Source organism: Gobio gobio (assembly GCF_949357685.1).
Source record: "Gobio gobio genome assembly, chromosome: 14".
NCBI classification, from domain to species: domain Eukaryota; kingdom Metazoa; phylum Chordata; class Actinopteri; order Cypriniformes; family Gobionidae; genus Gobio; species Gobio gobio.
This window is the reverse complement of record NC_137107.1, coordinates 30,579,380-30,598,611: the sequence shown is the minus strand read 5'-3', so window position 1 is coordinate 30,598,611 and position 19,232 is coordinate 30,579,380. Positions and strand designations below refer to the sequence as shown.

Here is a 19,232-nt window from a genome sequence, read left to right as displayed (position 1 = left end):
GTGTTGTTGAAATGTATATATTTAGATTTTTAAGTATTATTTAGTAGTGCACGCTCAGAAAACGGTCAGATTTCCAGTCTGGAGTCTGGACTACATCTAGTTTACTTACATTGCCAGGCTTTAAAAGCTTCTTATGTCATTAACCCTGCCTTTCTCTAGAGGCTCAGCTCAGTACAGACAATATGTTCTGTCTTCAAGACACCAGCTGGCATGAGAATATTTAGCAGCAGACAGTCATAATAAGAACAGTTTTTAGGGGGTATTAACCTATTGTAGATAAATTGGCAAGACCTCAGATGACCAAAGATGTAATAATGCTGGATAAGCTCATATATACTTACTTATTTAGGAAATCTTCTTTGAATCTTTGAAAGTTGTTGCATTGACTATGTACCTGTATATTAACTGTGTTACTTCTCAGCAAAACACACACCTGAAATTAACATTGAAAACATGTAGACTATTATCTTTCGATAGACCTTATTGAATTCATATCACTATGAAAAGTTCTTTAAGTTTGGTTCTCTTATCACTGGAGAAAAAATATTTCTTTAGAAATTGAAAATGGAAATGTTTCTACAAGCCCCAGGCACATTTGATTCTTGACTCTTATGATTTTAATTACTTTTTTTTGCATTAATTTTAAAAATCCAAGTATATTCAAATTAATTCTTCAGTCAAATTAATTGACAGATTCCTTTCTTTCTCTTTTGGCTACACAACGGCTGCGTCCGAAAACCTAGGCAGCTGACTTGTTGCCTCGCTGCCTTATCAGACAATGACTTGTAAATGTTTGTGCATGAAGGCACCTCACGAAACAGCAAAAAAGAGAGAGCTTTGGTGAGAACTAGACAAATATTTAATTACTACATTGGTAATTTCTCGCTAGAAATGACATCAGAAGTGGAAAATGTTAGTAAATAACTTACATTTACAAAAACTGACGCAACTTTCGGACGCCTTTTTTTTCCTAGCTCAACTATCACAGAATGGAACACACTGGATTGTGGGATATCAAAGGCAACCAAAGTTACATTTATGCTGCCTTCAAAATTCGATCAGATGACAGTATCTCAGGAGACAGGAAGTGAAGCTAACATTAGATTCGGACGTGCCTTGATGCCTTCCTATCTTAAAATGTGTCCTCAGAAGGCAGCATTTTCCAAGTTTCGAACTTGTCCAATTTTACCTAATTAGATCTTGTGAACTCTCTCATGAACTTTGACCTTCTGCAGATGTTTTCCTTTTTTAAAACAGGCCAGTGTGTTCATTTATATTTGCTGACATTCTAACAGTTAGTTAATGTTCATGAATGGTTGGGCATTACAGAAACTATGGTTACTCATTGCTTTTCTAAACATGTGTATGTCTACGTTTTCCCATAATCTCTATTCTGTTTCCCAAACAGAAATATTTATTGTCCCCTATTGATTTTTTTTTTGTTCAGTATGTTGATTATATCAATATATTCTGTTTTTCTTGTCATTGGTTATCAGTGCAAATGTGCTGCCTGTGTAATATAATGTCTTTCAATTTGTACACTATGGCCAGTTATACTAAAGTTGTCAGTAATATGCAAAGCAATACATAATCACCCACCCCTATGAATTCTATAAAAAAATACTACATTAAGTTTTGTTTAAAAAATATTTATTGTCACAGACACTTAAAACACAATTCATGACTCCCTTGAGATAAGAAGTTCAATGATCTGATGTCTCCCTGATGCACACATGCACCTCTACAGCATTGAAAGGGAATGACAGTGGATGCTGCTTCTTTTGTCAACATGTTAAAGGAATCCCTTTCCTCTAACAGCTTAGCAAGCCCCTGTAAAATGAGAGATGAGAGAAATCAGACAGATAAATCCAAACTCTATCCTTATCTGCGTATTTAATTTGAATTAACATGTCTACTTTTGTTGTCTTGCAGCTAAATTGAGAGCCTGACTTCTGCCCGTGAACTTACCGGACTGCAGCACGGGCTGGAACTGACCAGCCATGCAGATCTCATCCTGTTTCTGGCGGACGATGCGCTGGATTGCAGGAGGTAGGCCACGGGGGTTGCGTGAGAAGACCAGGGCATAGCCGTCATCGCATGTGCCATCGTCCTTCAGAGTGCGGCAAGCATAGGTGATAGCATAGTTGTCGTAGTCAGTGTCAATGACCCAGTAATTGTCACCTTTATGAAGAATAAACAATAAAAAATAAGTCAAATGATTCATGTGACAGTAATGGGTACACGTTTGATAATATACATATCCTCTGACCTCCGCTAGACAGATAGCTAGCCAAGCCCTGATAGTTCATGAACATCTTGCCAGGACTGGTAGGGTCAGGCACACTGTATTGGGCAGCCATGTCAGCACAAACAACCCAGAATCTGTAAATAGTTAGAAGGGTTAGCATTAACATGTGACACTACTTGATTTCTGAATCAAACCAAAATACGTGAGTAGGATTAGCATTAGCCTATGTGATGCCATTATTGTTATACATTTAAACTTGATATCTGAATCAAACCAGAATCCATAAGCATCTGAATTAGCATTAGCATGTGACTTAATTGCTGTCATTATATTTAAACTTGATTTATGAATCAAACCAGGATCCGTAAGCAGCATCATTAGCATGTGATGCCATTGCTGCCACGTATTAAACTTGGTTTATGAATCAAATGCCATTGAATAGAATGCTTCATTACACTCATACTTTCCGATTTTCCACTAACCCGAAAAGAGTTACGCGGCCCTTTGAAGAGGCAGTCATGGTGCCATCATCATCAATGGTGTATTCGGCGGAGATGTTGTCCTGGAGGAAGAGTCCCTCTGGGTCTTTCTTCTGCTGAGCATACCATTTGCCTGCATACTACAAGGTACAGGACAGCAAGTCAGGTAATCCTGTCTGTTTTGCATCAACATTATTAATGAGCAAACGTTTATCTCCTCTGAGATCATCAAACGGCATACTACATACTCTCTTGGGGTCAAAGTCATCCTTGACTGTAAAACTGTCCACAATGCAGGACGCAGACCAGCAGCGCTCAATGTAGGAGAGGAAAACCACTAGCAGGGCAAACTTGTAGTATTCCATTCTGAGCAGTGGAGAAGGACAGCACAGGTGAAGCAGTCTGATGCAAACCTAATCAGTTCATTAGCTATTTCCAACAGTCTTTTTCAATACAGTTTGAACTGCATGTTAGTTAACCTCATGGCCCAGAGGGCCTACACAAAAACTCTAGATCTTACCTGTTTGTTTTGTTGTTATTTGGAGTGAACGAAAGGAAGGATTCAGTGGTGTCGGGTCTCTCTTTGTGGTTCTCCACAAGGCTGTGTTGTCTACACTGAGCAAGAGCCCTTTTATACCAACTCTACAGACAGGCTTATTGATTATTTTCACTTCTTGTGACTAAATAAGGTTCTTAAATCTATGGTTAATCCGGTTGTAGAAATCCTCACTGTAATCTGGCTTCTCGGTTGAACCCTCCCATGCTTGCCATTTATGCAACTAAGTGGAATATCGTGAGACTTTGTCTAAATAAATAAAAAACATCTGGAAATAGTGGTTGATGAAGCTAAAATAATCAGTTCGTAAGATTTATTTGTGAAATTATGTTAAACATCTAATGTAATTTTGCAAAGTGAAAAACAAATGTATGGAATAAAGGTTTTCCTCCAAAGATTACAAGTCATAATAGACTCTTGTATATATTCCAGATAGTTCTGGTCCATATAATCTCTTAACAGATTATTAAGTGAAGCTAGAATGTTGCAGACTAAGGATGGTTGTTTTTTTCTTCATATCCAAGTTTAAATCTAAATCCTTGATGTCCTTTATGTTGATGTCTGTTATGTTAAAATAACTATAAGAGAAACAATGCAAGATATACAGGAAGGAGAAAATAGTTGAATAAATTATTTGTAACTCCACTCCAGTAAGTTCCAGATGTATTTCCAAATATGACAAGCTTTAGCTAATGCAAGATGTACTAAATGTCCAATAATCAGAAAACAAAGGCTAGACAAAAGTGGCTTTGTGCCATTTAGATGAGATAGACTTGATTACGGAAGCAGCTTTATTCATTATGAGAATCCATTATGTAATGTACTTGCCTCTTTGTGTTAGATTTATGCAAACAAAATCTAGATTATATATATATTTTTAACCGTATGTCTATGATGTCATTGCATAAAAGCATTGCATAAAATTGTAACCATTATTTATTCTGTTCCATATTTATTCATTAAGAAGTTACACACTCCTAGTCTCTCTCATCATTGAACTCTACTATTAAAATGTATTTATACTTCAAATCGAAACAATTAGCAAGTTCAATGAAAAGATTGTTTTATTTTTAAAAAGTAAAAGTGTATATATAGTACAATTCACTAGCGACACCATAAAAATGGATAAGTAAATAAAATAGCATTTGCTGTTATTGAGGCCACTTCACAAGTATCACACAAAAACGGCAAAACATGCCAAACATGCTAGCCCTGTTAACCCGAGATTCATAAGCGTTATCACAGTTTTGTTTGGACATTTAATTAAGGAATCACTGTTAACAGTCTAGATCTGTGTTTTTAAGATTCTTGGCCAGACGTTTGATATTGAAGAATACATTTGTTGTACAATATGATCGCTGAACATTTGTCTATTTTGAAAATAATTGTTCTAGATTGTCCATAGAAGTCTTTTCTGAGCTGTTTTTTAGACTACTTCCTGTGCATATCTGCATAATCTGTGGCCAAAATTTGCTGAATTAGCACCAGAGCACTGAGGTCTCTTGGCTTAGATGCTACTGTGACCTCAAGAAACTTTGCTCTCAGCTGGTGAACGTGATTTCTCTAAGTTCACCAAATGTTCCTGGATCAACAACATTTTAGGTTTAATTTATGGGCTTGGGTTAGGTTTAGGGGTAGGGATAAGGATAAGGACTTCGTTGTATAAGGAATGTTGTTCCAGGATCAACAAAATATGTTGATTTAGGAACATGTCTTGCATGGCAAAATCACGGTGACTGCTCTCAGGTGGGGTGATCTAGGCAACATATGTATCCATACAGTTGCCAGTATGCTTGACAGGTTCCATTACATAATGCATGATTAGGTTCTGTCTTAACTCTACAGTGGCAGTGTTGCCATAATTTGAATCCTAATCCATTTATTTACGCTGTGCCTAAAGATGAGATATGGCTGACCTGACTAACCTCTCCTGGCACACCAGAGAGTGTTCAGTGGTATCTATTTGTAGGTGTACTCCACAGAGATTAGTACACTTCTTTTAAAGACCTTTATTTCTTTTTTTGGCCACAGCTTCTCAAGCCTACAGCTATATATACTATGTAAACAGATGGAAAAGAAGTTTGTCCCTGGTTGTTGCACATTTACCTTTAAACATGTGTAAGAACTGTAGGGAAAAACGTTTAAAAATGGAAAATGCATTTTTTTTCTTCTCTGGGATGGAAAAGAAGATATTTTGAGAAATATCTCGGAGGGTTTGTCCATACAATGGAAGATGTTGTTTGGTTATCAACATTCTTCAAAATATCTTCTTTTGTGTTCCGCAGAAGAAAGAAAAGCATACAGATTTGGAACGACATGAGGATGATGTAAATAATAGCAACATTTTCCTTTTCTTTCTTTTCAAAAAGTGTAAGATATTGTTTGCACGTTAACAACTGCTGTTTAACAATTGCCTCTAACTTGACTAACCTTTTCACATTATGATATTGTTGCTCAGTGGATATCCTCACTCCCTTCTAACTGTTTCCTTCAGCCTTAGCACACACAGAAATGTATCTATAGGCCTTTTGTTTTGTTTGTTGTCCACGTGAACCTCAACCCATAAACCCTGATCCTAATCCCACACATCCCCCATGTTCTCATGGTTTTTCTCCTCGCCAACCTATGAAACTATTCAAACAAAGGCACTCCTTAGTTTGAGTACACATGTGCTGACCATGCACATGTTCCAATTAGTTTTCTGAAATCACATCCATTGTTTAATGCTCCTTTTTAGAGAGCAAGGTTTATTTAATGTTTAAAGGTCCACGTAACTACAGGCTAATAAATCAATTTGTGGCAAGCACTTTTAAACTTTTTTTCAGGGGTTTTCAAGTTTTAGAGGCCCAGTGACCCCCCCACCCCTTCCCATCCAAACTCTGTCAATCTAAGGACAATTCAGTCAAACTGTACAAAATGCAAGATCTTTTGCATGTAAGAAAAATAAGTTCACATGAGTTCAGTGAAATGAGTCGAACTATCTACTGCACCCCTGTGGACATTGTAGTAATGACAAAAGCTGCATTTAGACTACAGAAAACACTTTATGTTGTCTTTTGATTCTTCATGTAAAACCTTGCGAATCGAGGTCTTTTATTTAAGGGCTTGATACATTTTTTTTTTCTTTTTCAATTATTTCAATTCTTTTGGTTCCTGCTGTGTGGCATCACATCAGCAAAAAAAATACTGATGCTTACCACTAGGTGTTACAGTAACATAAGAACTACAGAAAAATGCACTTAGGGCTGGATTCAGGTTCTGATTACTGCCCTTATGTCGGTCAGGACGGTTACACAGAAACTTACAAATAAAATGTGTTGCTTGTCATGTCAAAGGATAAAAATATCTAGCATATCATTTTCATTGCCAAACAAACAAGCATTAAAACACTAAATGTTATTTTTACATATGCATCAGTTACCCTTACGTTGGCTGATGAAATCCTATTGGTTATGGATCTGATGTGCTAATGTAGAGATCGTAGGTTCACACCCTTGTAGGCTGTCCTGTCCCTCCTGAACCTCCAAGTTTCTCCAAAGAGACTGCATTTTGTTTAACAGGTTGATTTTGTTAAAATGTCTGTGTACTCTAGCAACTGACTGACAGCTGAATACATTTTGACTAATAATCATGCAGCTTCTAAACTGCAGGGTTCACCCAAACAATAGAAATGTACCAGTATTCACCTTCCTTCAGCAGCCAAAGCTGTGACTTATTTTGTGCACGTATGGAGCTATTAATATGCTGATTATCCTCATGACCTTTTGCTTAAGATGGATACGCGGCCTTTATATAGATATGAACTTTACCTAAAGAAAGGATTATATTTTATGATAAGACTAAGTACTAATTTTATGATAAGTATCATTATTCCATCTACACCCGCATCAAGTAATTAATTACTAAAATAATTTGTCAATTATTTTTTTTTATTTTGGTAATAATATATATAGAAACAAAGTCCAATAGAAGAGGCATGGCCCAAACGTGTTGGAGAGATTTGACATTTTTTGTATGTATCTGACAGTAAAGGCTTTTTAATTTAAAAGAGTGCCATGGTCCTCCTAAAGTTTTCTTAGTTGAATTTTATATATAATATATAATATAATATATATATATATATATATATATATATATATATATATATATATATATATATATATATATATATATATATATATATATATATATATATATATATATATATATATATATATATATATATATATATATATATATATATATATATATATATATATATATATATATATATATATATATATATATATATATATATATATATATGAGAGTATGTAGTATTTGTATTACTGCCATACAAGATGGTGTTCATAGAATTATGATGCAATACAGAGATATTGACTCTTTTTGAGAATTGTTATGGATGCTGGTTTTATTTTAACATTTTTTCTCTTAAATGGTCATTCAGGCAAGTTACATAATCAGATTACTAGTAAACTAGTAATAGTTAACTTGTAATGTAACACATTAATTAAAAATTTACAACAAAATATCAGTGTTACTTTTTCAAGTAAGTAATGCAAATGTCTCCTGTCCCCATGTGAAATCGAGGAGAGCTAGGGACATCACATATGTGTTTCATTTTGGTTTTTTATTGTTTTGTTTTTTTAAGAATAGGACGCCAGAGTAAAAAATAATCTTACTTCAGTAAGAGTATTTTTTTTCCCTGGCGTCCTATTCTTCTGCAATCTAGAATGGCAGCACAGCTGAAAGGTTTGTTTGCCTCTACTGAACAGGCTTATTCATTTAACTTTTGGTGTTAAAGGGCCTATACATTTGCTAAAATGTTATCAAGAAACAAACAGGCAAGCCCAGCTCAGATGAGAAAAGTAAAAACGTAAAAGTAATGTAACACATTACTTTCCATAAAAAGTAACTAAGAGTAACGCAATATTGTAATGCATTACTTTTAAAAGTAACTTTCCCTAATACTGGTGATTAAGAATCTTCGGATATACTGTACATTGGTTCTTTTCCATTTTTTAGGAAATCCCTTTCACTGCTCTCATTGTAGCAGTCACATTGAGTAAGAAGACAACTGGGGTGCTGAGATAATCAGCTAGTGGCCTGGTTAAATAGGGCTTAGTAATGAGGAGTGTGTTTTTAATAAGAACTTAAAGAGCTTGTAGCGTAAAGGCCTGGCTTTTGGGAGAAGATACGAAGAGGAACAAAGCATATGATTGTGCATTACCACTCTTACTTTATGACTGTAGCTTTTCCTTTAAAACTGTAGTTAATCTCTTCTTTTTCCCAGGACACAGAAAGCAGAGGAGAGTTCAGAGAAGGATGTTGGTCAGTTTCAGCTGTGGGCTGAGGCTTTGTTGCAGGTCACCTGATCAGTTTTACTAGAGCAGATCCTGATTCACCTTCAACACTATTAGGAAAACACCTTGCTGATGACAGTTAGATTGGACACGGGTTGCCCCTGCTGTGGCAGGCGTCTCATCTCACGATTTCTCTTTTTCTCAACCATTTGAGGATTATATGCTGTAAATATTCAGTTGTTTTGTCCTGAAAAACTCATTTGAACTCTCATTACTTGGCCATTACCTGCCAGTACTGGGACTGGGCCAGAAGATCCCAAGATGAGTGTCAAAAAGGAAGACGTGGAGAAGTTCCTGGATGGAAATCAAGATTTTGCCAGAAGCTATTTTGACAAAAAGCTCAAACCTGGTGCCGTGGCCTCGATCATGGGAATACCGGAGTCGAAAGTGGATGTGAACACTTTTAAGGACATAAGCTCGATAGAAGAAGGAGTGATGTTCTACGATCTCATTACAGACATGCAGGAGAACGTCAATATGGAGAAGGTGATTTTTAAGATTCTGAAGAGGATCAGCGCTCTGATCGATGCCGACCGATGTAGCCTCTTCATGTATCGACAAAGGAATGGCATCGCCGAGCTGGCTACCCGCCTCTTCAACGTTAATAAAGATTCTGAGCTCGATGACTGTGTGGTGCCTCCAGACTCTGAGATCGTCTTCCCTCTGGACATCGGTATAGTAGGACATGTGGCTCAAACCAAGAAGTCTGTCAATGTGAAGGATGTCACACAGGTACGAACCACTCTGAAACATCTGTACACAGATCAGACACACTTTGTAAAACTTGATTGAAAGAGACCAATAATACATTATTAGACTGCAGCTATGGTCATATTTCGAGGCGCGGCAAATCCTCTTGACATAATCCATTTATTTCAATATGCCTTGACCCATGTCCAGCATGAAGGATTATTTCACCTGTGGCATTTATGTAATGACCAAATCTCCTCTCAGTAGCTGAATACTCACACAAAACCTTGAAAAGATTGTTAATTTAATAATGTGTGCAATATGTTGTGGGTGTTATGGCACAATTATTTTGATTTGTTAAACAAGGGTGAAAACACGCCTATTTTTCATCTCCTTACTAATATCCATATCCATTACTTGTCAGATAAATGTGCCACAATTAAAAGCCAATTATCAGTATATCTGTAAAAAGAGTCTTTTAAAGGTGTTTTTTAATCTGTGATGAGATATTGTGGTTAATTAACATCAAGAAAAAACAAAATTGAATCCAAATGAAAGAAGTAAACATTTGGTTTGCAGCCTGACCCTACGACACCCTAGTGATAAATACAAGTATGAATGTATGTGGATAGTGTGCAATGTGTGTGACATAATTGACATTGCTTTTACTGTAGGATAGTCACTTCAGCACATTCGTTGATGAACTTACTGAATACACCACACGCAACATGTTGGCCACACCCATTATGAATGGAAAGGACATAGTAGCCGTCATCATGGCTGTCAACAAGACTACTGGACCCTATTTCACAGATGAAGATGAGGATGTAAGTGTCTCTCGGCCTTTTCCATCCACCACCTATTAATACAGTCTACAGTGGCCTCAAAACACATTAAAGCATGTATGAATGTCACTGCATTAGATAACAAAATATCAAGCTAATTAGCGTTTATTTTAAGTACAGATAGCACAACCCTCAATATTATTTGTTTTTTTGCATCACAAGTCAAAAAAGTAAGACATTTTAACTGGCAATGAGATGCTAAAGACTCACTTGACATTTATTGAGACATTAAAGCTTACTTGGCATCATGCTATTTTCTTAATAAAAAAAATAAAAAAAATTCTCTTTTTCTCAAAGCTTTTTTTAAAGTATCTGAAAGTTGGCTCTCTGAACCTGAAGATTTTTCATCTGAGCTACCTTCATAACTGTGAAACACGTAAAGGACAGGTCAGTCTGCATACACTTTTAAACACTAGCTTGTGAAATTGTTAAAAATGAACTGAAAAAGATATGATTCTTAATGCATTTTTTATATATACATATCATGTATAGCTGCTGTTGTGGTCAGCTAACAAGGTGTTTGAAGAGCTCACAGACATTGAACGACAGTTTCACAAAGCTTTGTACACCGTGCGAGCCTACCTCAACTGTGACAGGTACTCTGTGGGCCTGCTGGACATGACCAAGGAAAAGGTACGTCAATCACTATAATTGCTGAAAGGAACAGAGGCTTCATGCTTAATTTAGAGGCTTCAGACTGTCCTGCTCCTGTTTCTCTCTAAGACTGACCTGGTGGTTTTATTCTCTTGCAGGAGTTCTTTGATATTTGGCCGGTGTTGATGGGAGAGCAGGCACCTTATTCTGGCCCTGTAACTCCAGACGGAAGGGTAGGCTGCATTTTTCATATTTCAAATTAAAGGGATAGTTGAGCCAAAATCAAAATTGTTTCATCATTTACTCACCCTCATGTCGATGCAAACCCATATGACTTTTTTTTTAATGGAAGAGTAGCCACGTTTTCACCGCAGGAACGTTCCCCAGGAACTAGGGGCATTTTGACCGCAGGGACCTGGGTCTAAACAAAGTTCCGGGTAAAAATTTCCCCCTCAGAAAGTCCCTGCTCGCGAGGTAGTACTTTTTCAAAGTTCACGAACTTTCGGGGGTGGGACTTGGGCGCTGAACATGCTGACTGGTTGAGTTCACGCAGCATTTTGATTGGTTGACTCCACGCAGGATTTTATTTCAACAACCATTCTTAGAAGTCTGTTGCGGTGTGTGCAGTAAGAGTTGTTTACTATTCAAATCAGCAATGGAGTTTAAAAAAAATATGACCAATGGACCAAGGACGAGGTTCAGGCTTTATTAAGCTTATATGTTGTATAAGTTGCGCGCAGCCCTATGTCCCCGGACTAATTACCCTAATCTTCACGGTACTTTAGACCATGATGGAAACGTAGACAGCAATAGGTCTGGGAGAAAAAAAGTTCCTGGGACAAATTGTTCCCGGTGATTGCGGTGGAAACGCGGCTAGTGGCACCTGTGGTCACTTTCACTTTCGTTATATGGAAGAGAGCAGCTTGGACATTTTGCTAGATTACTTCTTTTCGAAAAAGTCATACTTGGTTTGAATGGCAAAATTATGTAATAATGACATGATGACATAAATTTAAAGTAAACGATGACATCATTTTCATTTTTGAAGGCCTCTGAAATGCTAATGAAATAAAAATTTGATCTTTCGTTTCACTTAGGAAATCATTTTCTACAAAGTTATTGATTATATTTTGCACGGAAAAGAGGACATCAAAGTCATACCGTAAGTTTTCTCTTTTCTTCTGATGTGCTATATCCAAAGTGTTCATTTTAAAAGATGCCATTATAAAAATGTAAAATATATATTTTTTTCCCCACAGAAATCCAACTCCAGATCATTGGGCTTTGTCTAGTGGATTACCCACATATGTAGCAGAAAGTGGATTTGTAAGTTACTCCTTTTTTATTTTGGAAACGAAGTATGGTTGCTTTTTGAAATGGTAAATGTATATTTACATATTCATTTATTGTTTTTTTCATTGTGTGCTCAAGATTTGCAACATCATGAATGCAGCATCAGAGGAAATGTTCACGTTTCAGGTAGATATGTTTTGCTATCTAAAACATGTTTAATAGTTGAAGTTCCCTTGCAGTAATAACACTTTGTGCTTCTGTAGACGGAAGCTCTGGATAGCAGTGGATGGACCATCAAGAATGTGCTATCCCTGCCAATTGTCAACAAAAAAGAAGAAATTGTCGGTGTTGCAACTTTCTACAACAGGAAGGATGGCAAACCATTCGATGAACATGATGAGCAACTCATGGAGGTAAAATTGATTGGTAGAATGACAGAGATGGGTCACCGCTTACTTGATGAGTCATTGAACAATTCATTGTCGTTTTGACAGGCTTTGACACAGTTTCTGGGCTGGTCGGTCCTCAACACGGACACCTACGACAAAATGAATAGGCTGGAGAACAGGAAGGACATTGCCCAGGACATGGTGCTGTACCATGTCAGATGTCGAGACGATGAGATTCAAAATGTCCTTGTAAGTTCCAAGTGACTTATTTTATATATTGTGCTGACATTGATTTGTATTTTATTTCTCTTCATTTTTGTTCTGTTTGGTATTAATGTTCTAGAAAACAAGAGAATATTTTGACAAAGAGCCAAGAGACTGTGAGGAGGACGAGCTTTTGGAGATTCTGGTACACTGACCTGTTTACTGTTCCTATTATCTTATTAATTCAAGATTTTTGAAATCAGACAGATAAGACAAAGAAAGTCACCTTTAATAGGAGCCCATTAGCAAAAACAATACAGATTATTTTAAAAATGTCTATTGTGACTCTCTTGATATGCTAATTATGTTCAAGTTATGTTGTTTCAGCTATTATTCCATTCTTCAAAATTCTTGCAAATCTTTCATTTAGCATTGGTTTATGTTGTCAAAAAGTAATGCATTGTCTGACTTTTTGTTTGTTTTTCATGCAGAAAAAAGAGCTGCCTGGCCCAAAAAAGTTTGAGATCTACGCCTTCCATTTTTCAGACTTTGACTGCACTGAACTGGAGCTTGTAATGTGTGGGATCCAGATGTACTATGAAGTTGGAGTGGTTAGAAAGTTTCAGATCCCTCAGGAGGTACATTTTCATGTTTATAATGATAGACACAACACTTGATTTATGTGTGTCATGAAATTTCATAAAAGCAAAATGTTATCTGGCTGCTATCTGCTTTAATTAGGTTTTGGTGAGATTCATGTACTCGGTCAGCAAAGGCTACAGGAAAATCACCTACCACAACTGGCGCCATGGCTTCAATGTTGGGCAAACCATGTTCACTTTACTCACGGTAAGAACTGCTCGGCTTATATTTACATGTATGCATTTGGATGCCACTGTTATCTGATGTTTTCAGTTCACGCTTTCCCTGGGAATTTAAACCAGGATGTTCATGTTGCTAGCATCATGCTGTACTGTTTGAGATATGGGGTCCAAACTACACGTATTTTGATTTAAGTAAACCCTTTTGAAAAATAATGAACACTCCATCTTCCATTGGTATAGCCCTGCCCAAACTCATGCCCAGTTGGGCTGCTCAGACAAAGAGATTTTTGCATCTATTTTGTTCATGACACATTTTTGATATACATACAATGATACAAATAATAAAACCCTAATGAGAATTATTTTTGTATTTATGGATCCAGACAGGCAAACTGAAGCGGTATTACTCCGATTTGGAGGTGATGGCCATGATCACTGCTGGCTTCCTGCATGATATCGACCACAGAGGCACAAATAACCTCTACCAAGTGAAGTGAGTAAACTATTAATACTATTTCTACTAGTACTTGTACTTATATTGCTTCTAGTAATAATAATCATCATCGTCATCACATTTAGGTCCCAAAATCCTCTAGCCAAGCTGCATGGGTCCTCCATTCTAGAGAGGCATCACTTGGATTTTGGCAAATTCTTGCTAAGCGAAGAGGTATGAGCAAACCGTCCAGAATGTAAGCCTCCATGTTAATTTGGTTTGATACTTACATATTTGTTTTTCCTTAGACACTAAACATCTTCCAAAACCTCAACAGAAGACAAACGGAGCATGTCTTCCACCTCATTGATATTGCCATTATTGCAACTGATCTTGCCTTGTACTTCAAGTAAGTTATGACAATATGTAACAATGGCATGTTTGAAATGCCACTATTACATTTACTCATCATTATTTACTCACGATGCTGTTTCAAACTGCTGGGGTTTTTTTTAATGAAGAAAAGAATCATGCAGCTTTTATTTAAAATTGAAAGTTTAGAGTGACCATGGCTGTTCATTTAAAGAATGCTCAACTCAACTCTTTCTCTATTTAAAGAAAGAGGACAATGTTCCAGAAAATTGTGGATCTCTCTGAGACATATGAAGAGGAGAAGAAATGGGTGGACTTCATGTCCCTTGAAACGACAAGGAAAGAAATTGTAATGTAAGTATTTCCATTTATAGCTACATTTGGCGTTTTAGCATAATGAATATTTTAAAAAGATTCAAAAAGAATCATCACTTTTCATATTTTTATTAATCGACCAGGGCGATGATGATGACAGCGTGTGACCTCTCAGCTATCACAAAGCCATGGGAGGTGCAGAGCAAGGTAGGAGATGTCAACTGAAGAATAACTTCACTTTTGCTTCTCTGGAATATACAAAGTGTGATTTCTCCTATCCTAGGTTGCCCTCTCTGTGGCAGCTGAATTCTGGGAGCAGGGTGATCTTGAGAGGACTGTCCTTGAGCAACAGCCCATCGTGAGTAATGAGTTTGTTTTCACACAAAACTTTTGCTCATATTGGTGGTTATTCTACTATGAAAGCGGCCATCTTGGAAACATTTGTTAAAAAAAGAATATTCTGAAAATTTTATGTGGTGTCTGTCTTTTCACCTAATCTAGCCCATGATGGACAGGAACAAAGCCGCAGAGCTGCCAAAGCTTCAGTGTGGTTTTATCGACTTTGTCTGTACTTTTGTCTACAAGGTACCTGTGTCAAGACTGATACATTTTCGTTTCATGAAATTAATGAAAAAATGAAAAGTTTTTGCCGGTATGATTAGCAACTCTCTTCTCTTTGTATTCCACAGGAGTTCTCTCGTTTCCACAAGGACATCCAGCCAATGTATGATGGCATTCTGAACAACCGGATGCATTGGAAAGAGAGGCAGGAGGAATATGAAGCGACACTAAAGGTGTTGGAGGAGGCAGCTAAAGCCAAACAGGAAGCAGCTGCAAACAACGGTTTGAGTTTTAGATACAGTCTTTGGTTCAGTTGTATCCTTTTTTTTTTTTTTCTTCTGTATTTGTACTACATTTAATAAAACCGGACCCACTTTATATTAGGTGGCCTTAACTACTATGTACTAACATTTTAATTAATCATTTGATACAATGCACTTATTGTGTACATACATGTTTTTACATTGTACTTACATTTTTTAAATTAGCTGCATGTAATTACATCTGTAATTCATTTCTGTAGTTACATTTATAATTGCACTGTTAACACTTCCATTACACCTATCCCTGCCCTTAAACTTACCCATACCACCACACCTGTCCCTAACTTTACCCATATCCCACCTCAATATGAGCAAAAGTGTTTTGCAATACAATATGAACACAATAAGTACATTGTACTTATTTTTTGATGTAAGTACATAGTTAAGGCCACCTAATATAAAATGGGGTCATAAACCTATAATCAAACCCTCTTATAGCTCATCTTCAGGTTGTTATTTGACATACAAATGTTCACTATCGCTCAAAAGTTTGGGGTTAAGATTTTTTTCAAATAAGCTTTTTGTGCTCGCCAAGGCTGCATTTATTGGATCAAAAATACAGTAAAAACTGTACTAATGTGAAATATTATTACAATTTAAAATAATTATTTTCTATTTTAATACATTCAAATTGTAATTCCTGATGGTAAATTGTAATGATTTACTCCAGTCTTCAGTGTCACATGAGAAAATCATTCTAATATGCTGATTTCTAATTGTTGTCAATGTTGAAAACAGTTGTGCTGCTTAATATTTTTGTGGAAACTGATACATTTTTCTTTGATGAATAGAAAGTTCAAAAGTACAACATTTATTTGAAACTGAATTTTACTATTAATTATAATATTAACATGTCTTTACTGTCACTTTTGTTCAATTTAATGTATCCTTGCAGAATAAAAACCCCAAAACTACCAACACTAAACTTTTGAACGAACCCAGACAACAAAAATCCGACCTGAAGAACATGTAATGAAACATCAAGAACTTTATTAATCTCAAAAGAATTTGATTGGCCGTCACAAAGCTGAACTGGAATAGCCAGACCTGTTATCCACATCCTGTCGGCCTTATATTGTATAATCTAACACATTTCTATAATTTGGATTCTGTATTTGTTTCTCTACAGCTGCACAGTCCAACAGCACCGGTGGATCAGGGTCCAAGACCTGCTCCATCTGCTAGAGAAAAGACAACCGTACAGAGGGCAGGGCAGTTTAAGATGCAACCTAGCCTCTATTATGTGAAATGGGGGGATGCAACCTGACCCCCAGGATCTCCAAGGATCTAATCAAGAGTGAGTGGGAAAACACTATCAATGCATTATAGTGGACCACCTGCTAACCAAAACACACGTTGGATCTTGCCTACAGTTAGTATTACTGTTCCATTGTGTTTCCTTTGGGTCATAGTGTTTGGTTTAAGCATTTTCATTGGATGGTACTCGGCTTCAATTAATCACAATGCAGTCTTAAATGCACTACAGGAAATTTTCAGAGGTGAACATTAATTATCTTACGTCCAGAGCCGTAGAGCCGGTCTTCTGATTTATAAGAAGAAAAAATTTCCCCCAGCCAATCAAAAATATTAGGATAATCTATAAATGACTTTTAGTTCCTCGCTGGTGATCAGTTGCTGTTTAATATCAAGCAGATCCACAAGTTCTCACGTGTGTAATTAAAATCGAAGGAATGTACAGCAAAATATTATACTTTAAAGATAACTTTTTCTCCATTTTGTTATTGTAATAATGTTCCATTTAGTGTCACCTGCTACTTTCCCTAAACATAAAAGCCATTATATGAATGATATGCAGTTTTTATGTCATTCATTCCCTCTAAAAGTGATCACATCATACAGCTTTGAAGCTAAACGTTAGAATTTTGTTCGACTTTGGTAGGTGACAGACTTAAGTGCGCACCAAAATATAGCTTCGGGTAAGCAAGATATGAGTACAGTGGTGGTCAGCATGTATAAAGAGTTATAGTTGTTTTTGTAGTTTGATTTTTATTTCTGACAGGAAACACGCAATTGTCCTTCAGACTTCTATACGTCAAGTGCTGTCATGGGTGTGTTTTACTGAGCAATGTCCCGTTACTCCGTTTCTCCACTGTTGGGACATGCGTTCACAGAGAAAACTAATTCCAGTGGCCTTGATACCATTCATCTGTTGAGTTCTCAGCTGACCTGTCATCACACTGTACCTTGGGAAGAAATTCACCAAGGTATTCAGATTCGGGCATATTTATTTTCCTCTTATGTCTGACTTTTATAGGAAGCAAGTTTCTCTTTCACTGGTTATCTATAAAACATCGGAGAAAAAAAAATCAGTTGTGAATCTAATTGTGTCAATATACATAAATTATTTATAAATTTTATGATGTACGACTTTACATAGTTTTAAAATAAATAATATGAAGGTGTGTTATAGCGCACTTAATGAATTGCTTATTATACAAAGCTGCTGCTTCTGATTCACGTATAATAAAGGTTAAATTTAAGTAGCGAATTGTAGCAAATGGATGTTTAAATCGATGTTTCAGATCTGACAGTGGGGGCCCGGTTATAGTTTCATAATTTTATGTTTATGATTATTATTATTCATCATCAAATATAATGCTCTCCAACCATCCACAATACAGCATGAAATATGTGTGATTCCAATTCAATTGGTAACAATGTTAAGCTTCACTTTGTATGCTCAATACCATGACAATTAAAGCATATATTTTTATGAACTTTGTGGTTTTTACATAGTGCTTAGATGACCATTTCAAAGAAATGCTGTTTTTTTTTTTTTTTTTACTTTCCATTCATCAACGAATCCTGAAAAATGCATCACGGTTTCCAGGACAAAATTAAGCAGCAGCAGCACAAGTGTTTTCAAGACTGATGATAAGAAATATTTTTATTGAGCACCAAATAATATCAGAATGATTTCTGAAAGATCATGTGATACTGAAAACTGGAGTAATGATGCTGAAAAGGAATAAATAATATTTTAAACTGTAATATTGCACTTTTTACCCTATTTTTGATCAAATAAATGCAGCCTCGGTGAGCATAAGAGACGTCCTTAAAAAACATCAGCTCAAACTTGTGAATGTTATTTCATAAAACCAATAACGATAGTAATCTGAGACTCTTTGAAATACAAAGGATTTGATTCTCTTCACACATCTGCTCAGTGACTCACTCGATAAGAAAGCCTCTTATCCCATCAGAACTATCAGCAGTTTCCAGCCTTCCCATCCTCGGTGTCATCTGCAAAGGTTATCTGAACAACTACATATTCCATTTCACAATAAATCCTCTGACAATATTCTTACAAGACTTTCAATGTTTTTGTATCGGTTAAGGCCCCTTCACAGCAAGAGCGAAATCTAATGATAAATATATAATTCTAAAAATCATTCTAAATTAAAAAAAGAAGTGTCCACACCACAGCTATTACGATAAAGGCACAGAGGAACAATATTGTTAAAATCACTTTTAGAACTATTTTTTTCCTGCTGATGAACAATGACAGCCAATTAGATTCCATCCTGCTTTTAAGAGCTCAAGCATTTAAAGCGGGAGACCACAACTCAGCGTGCAATTGTCATAAACAGAACGTTATCGTCCGCTGGTGTCTTTAAACTCATAGCATTTCTTGGTTTCAGATAAACACAAGTCAAGAAGTGCTGTGTATAAATTAAAGAAAGCAGAGTTTTGAGACATCTAAGCAAATATATATCTTGCTT

At 36.3% G+C, this 19,232-nt stretch overlaps 2 protein-coding genes across 2 annotated transcripts; one reads left to right on the top strand and one right to left on the bottom strand.

Annotated features, from left to right (window-relative positions):
- Positions 1–839: 839 nt before the first annotated feature.
- rbp4l (retinol binding protein 4, like) lies at positions 840–7,006 on the bottom strand. Its single transcript, XM_079834865.1, has 6 exons — positions 3,248–7,006; positions 2,976–3,093; positions 2,731–2,867; positions 2,270–2,382; positions 1,969–2,181; positions 840–1,830 (listed from the first exon to the last, which is right to left on the bottom strand). The coding sequence occupies exons 2-6, from the start codon at positions 3,090–3,092 to the stop codon at positions 1,820–1,822; spliced, it is 591 nt and encodes a 196-aa protein (XP_079690991.1). The 5' UTR covers position 3,093; positions 3,248–7,006; the 3' UTR covers positions 840–1,819.
- Positions 7,007–8,341: 1,335 nt separating this feature from the next.
- On the top strand, positions 8,342–18,499 carry pde6b (phosphodiesterase 6B, cGMP-specific, rod, beta). The gene is made up of 22 exons (XM_079834988.1): positions 8,342–9,378; positions 10,011–10,163; positions 10,479–10,568; positions 10,674–10,814; positions 10,934–11,008; positions 11,873–11,937; positions 12,035–12,101; positions 12,207–12,254; positions 12,332–12,481; positions 12,563–12,706; positions 12,801–12,866; positions 13,153–13,299; positions 13,403–13,510; positions 13,869–13,978; positions 14,065–14,152; positions 14,227–14,327; positions 14,537–14,644; positions 14,749–14,812; positions 14,889–14,963; positions 15,107–15,190; positions 15,295–15,448; positions 16,619–18,499. Exons 1-22 carry the CDS (start codon positions 8,908–8,910, stop codon positions 16,672–16,674), a joined length of 2,565 nt encoding a protein of 854 aa, XP_079691114.1. The 5' UTR covers positions 8,342–8,907; the 3' UTR covers positions 16,675–18,499.
- The last annotated feature ends 733 nt before the right edge of the window (positions 18,500–19,232 follow it).

Excerpts from the sequence above, each read along its gene's own strand:
- rbp4l (XM_079834865.1), bottom strand. The coding sequence starts at position 3,092 with ATGGAATACTACAAGTTTGCCCTGCTAGTGGTTTTCCTCTCCTACATT. Across the intron at positions 2,868-2,975 it reads ATGACTTTGACCCCAAGAGA|TATGCAGGCAAATGGTATGC; the intron begins GTATGTAGTATG and ends TGTACCTTGTAG. Across the intron at positions 2,182-2,269 it reads TAGCTATCTGTCTAGCGGAG|GTGACAATTACTGGGTCATT; the intron begins GTCAGAGGATAT and ends TTCTTCATAAAG.
- pde6b (XM_079834988.1), top strand. The coding sequence starts at position 8,908 with ATGAGTGTCAAAAAGGAAGACGTGGAGAAGTTCCTGGATGGAAATCAA. Across the intron at positions 12,707-12,800 it reads ATGAGATTCAAAATGTCCTT|AAAACAAGAGAATATTTTGA; the intron begins GTAAGTTCCAAG and ends TTAATGTTCTAG. Across the intron at positions 15,191-15,294 it reads TCTGTACTTTTGTCTACAAG|GAGTTCTCTCGTTTCCACAA; the intron begins GTACCTGTGTCA and ends TGTATTCCACAG.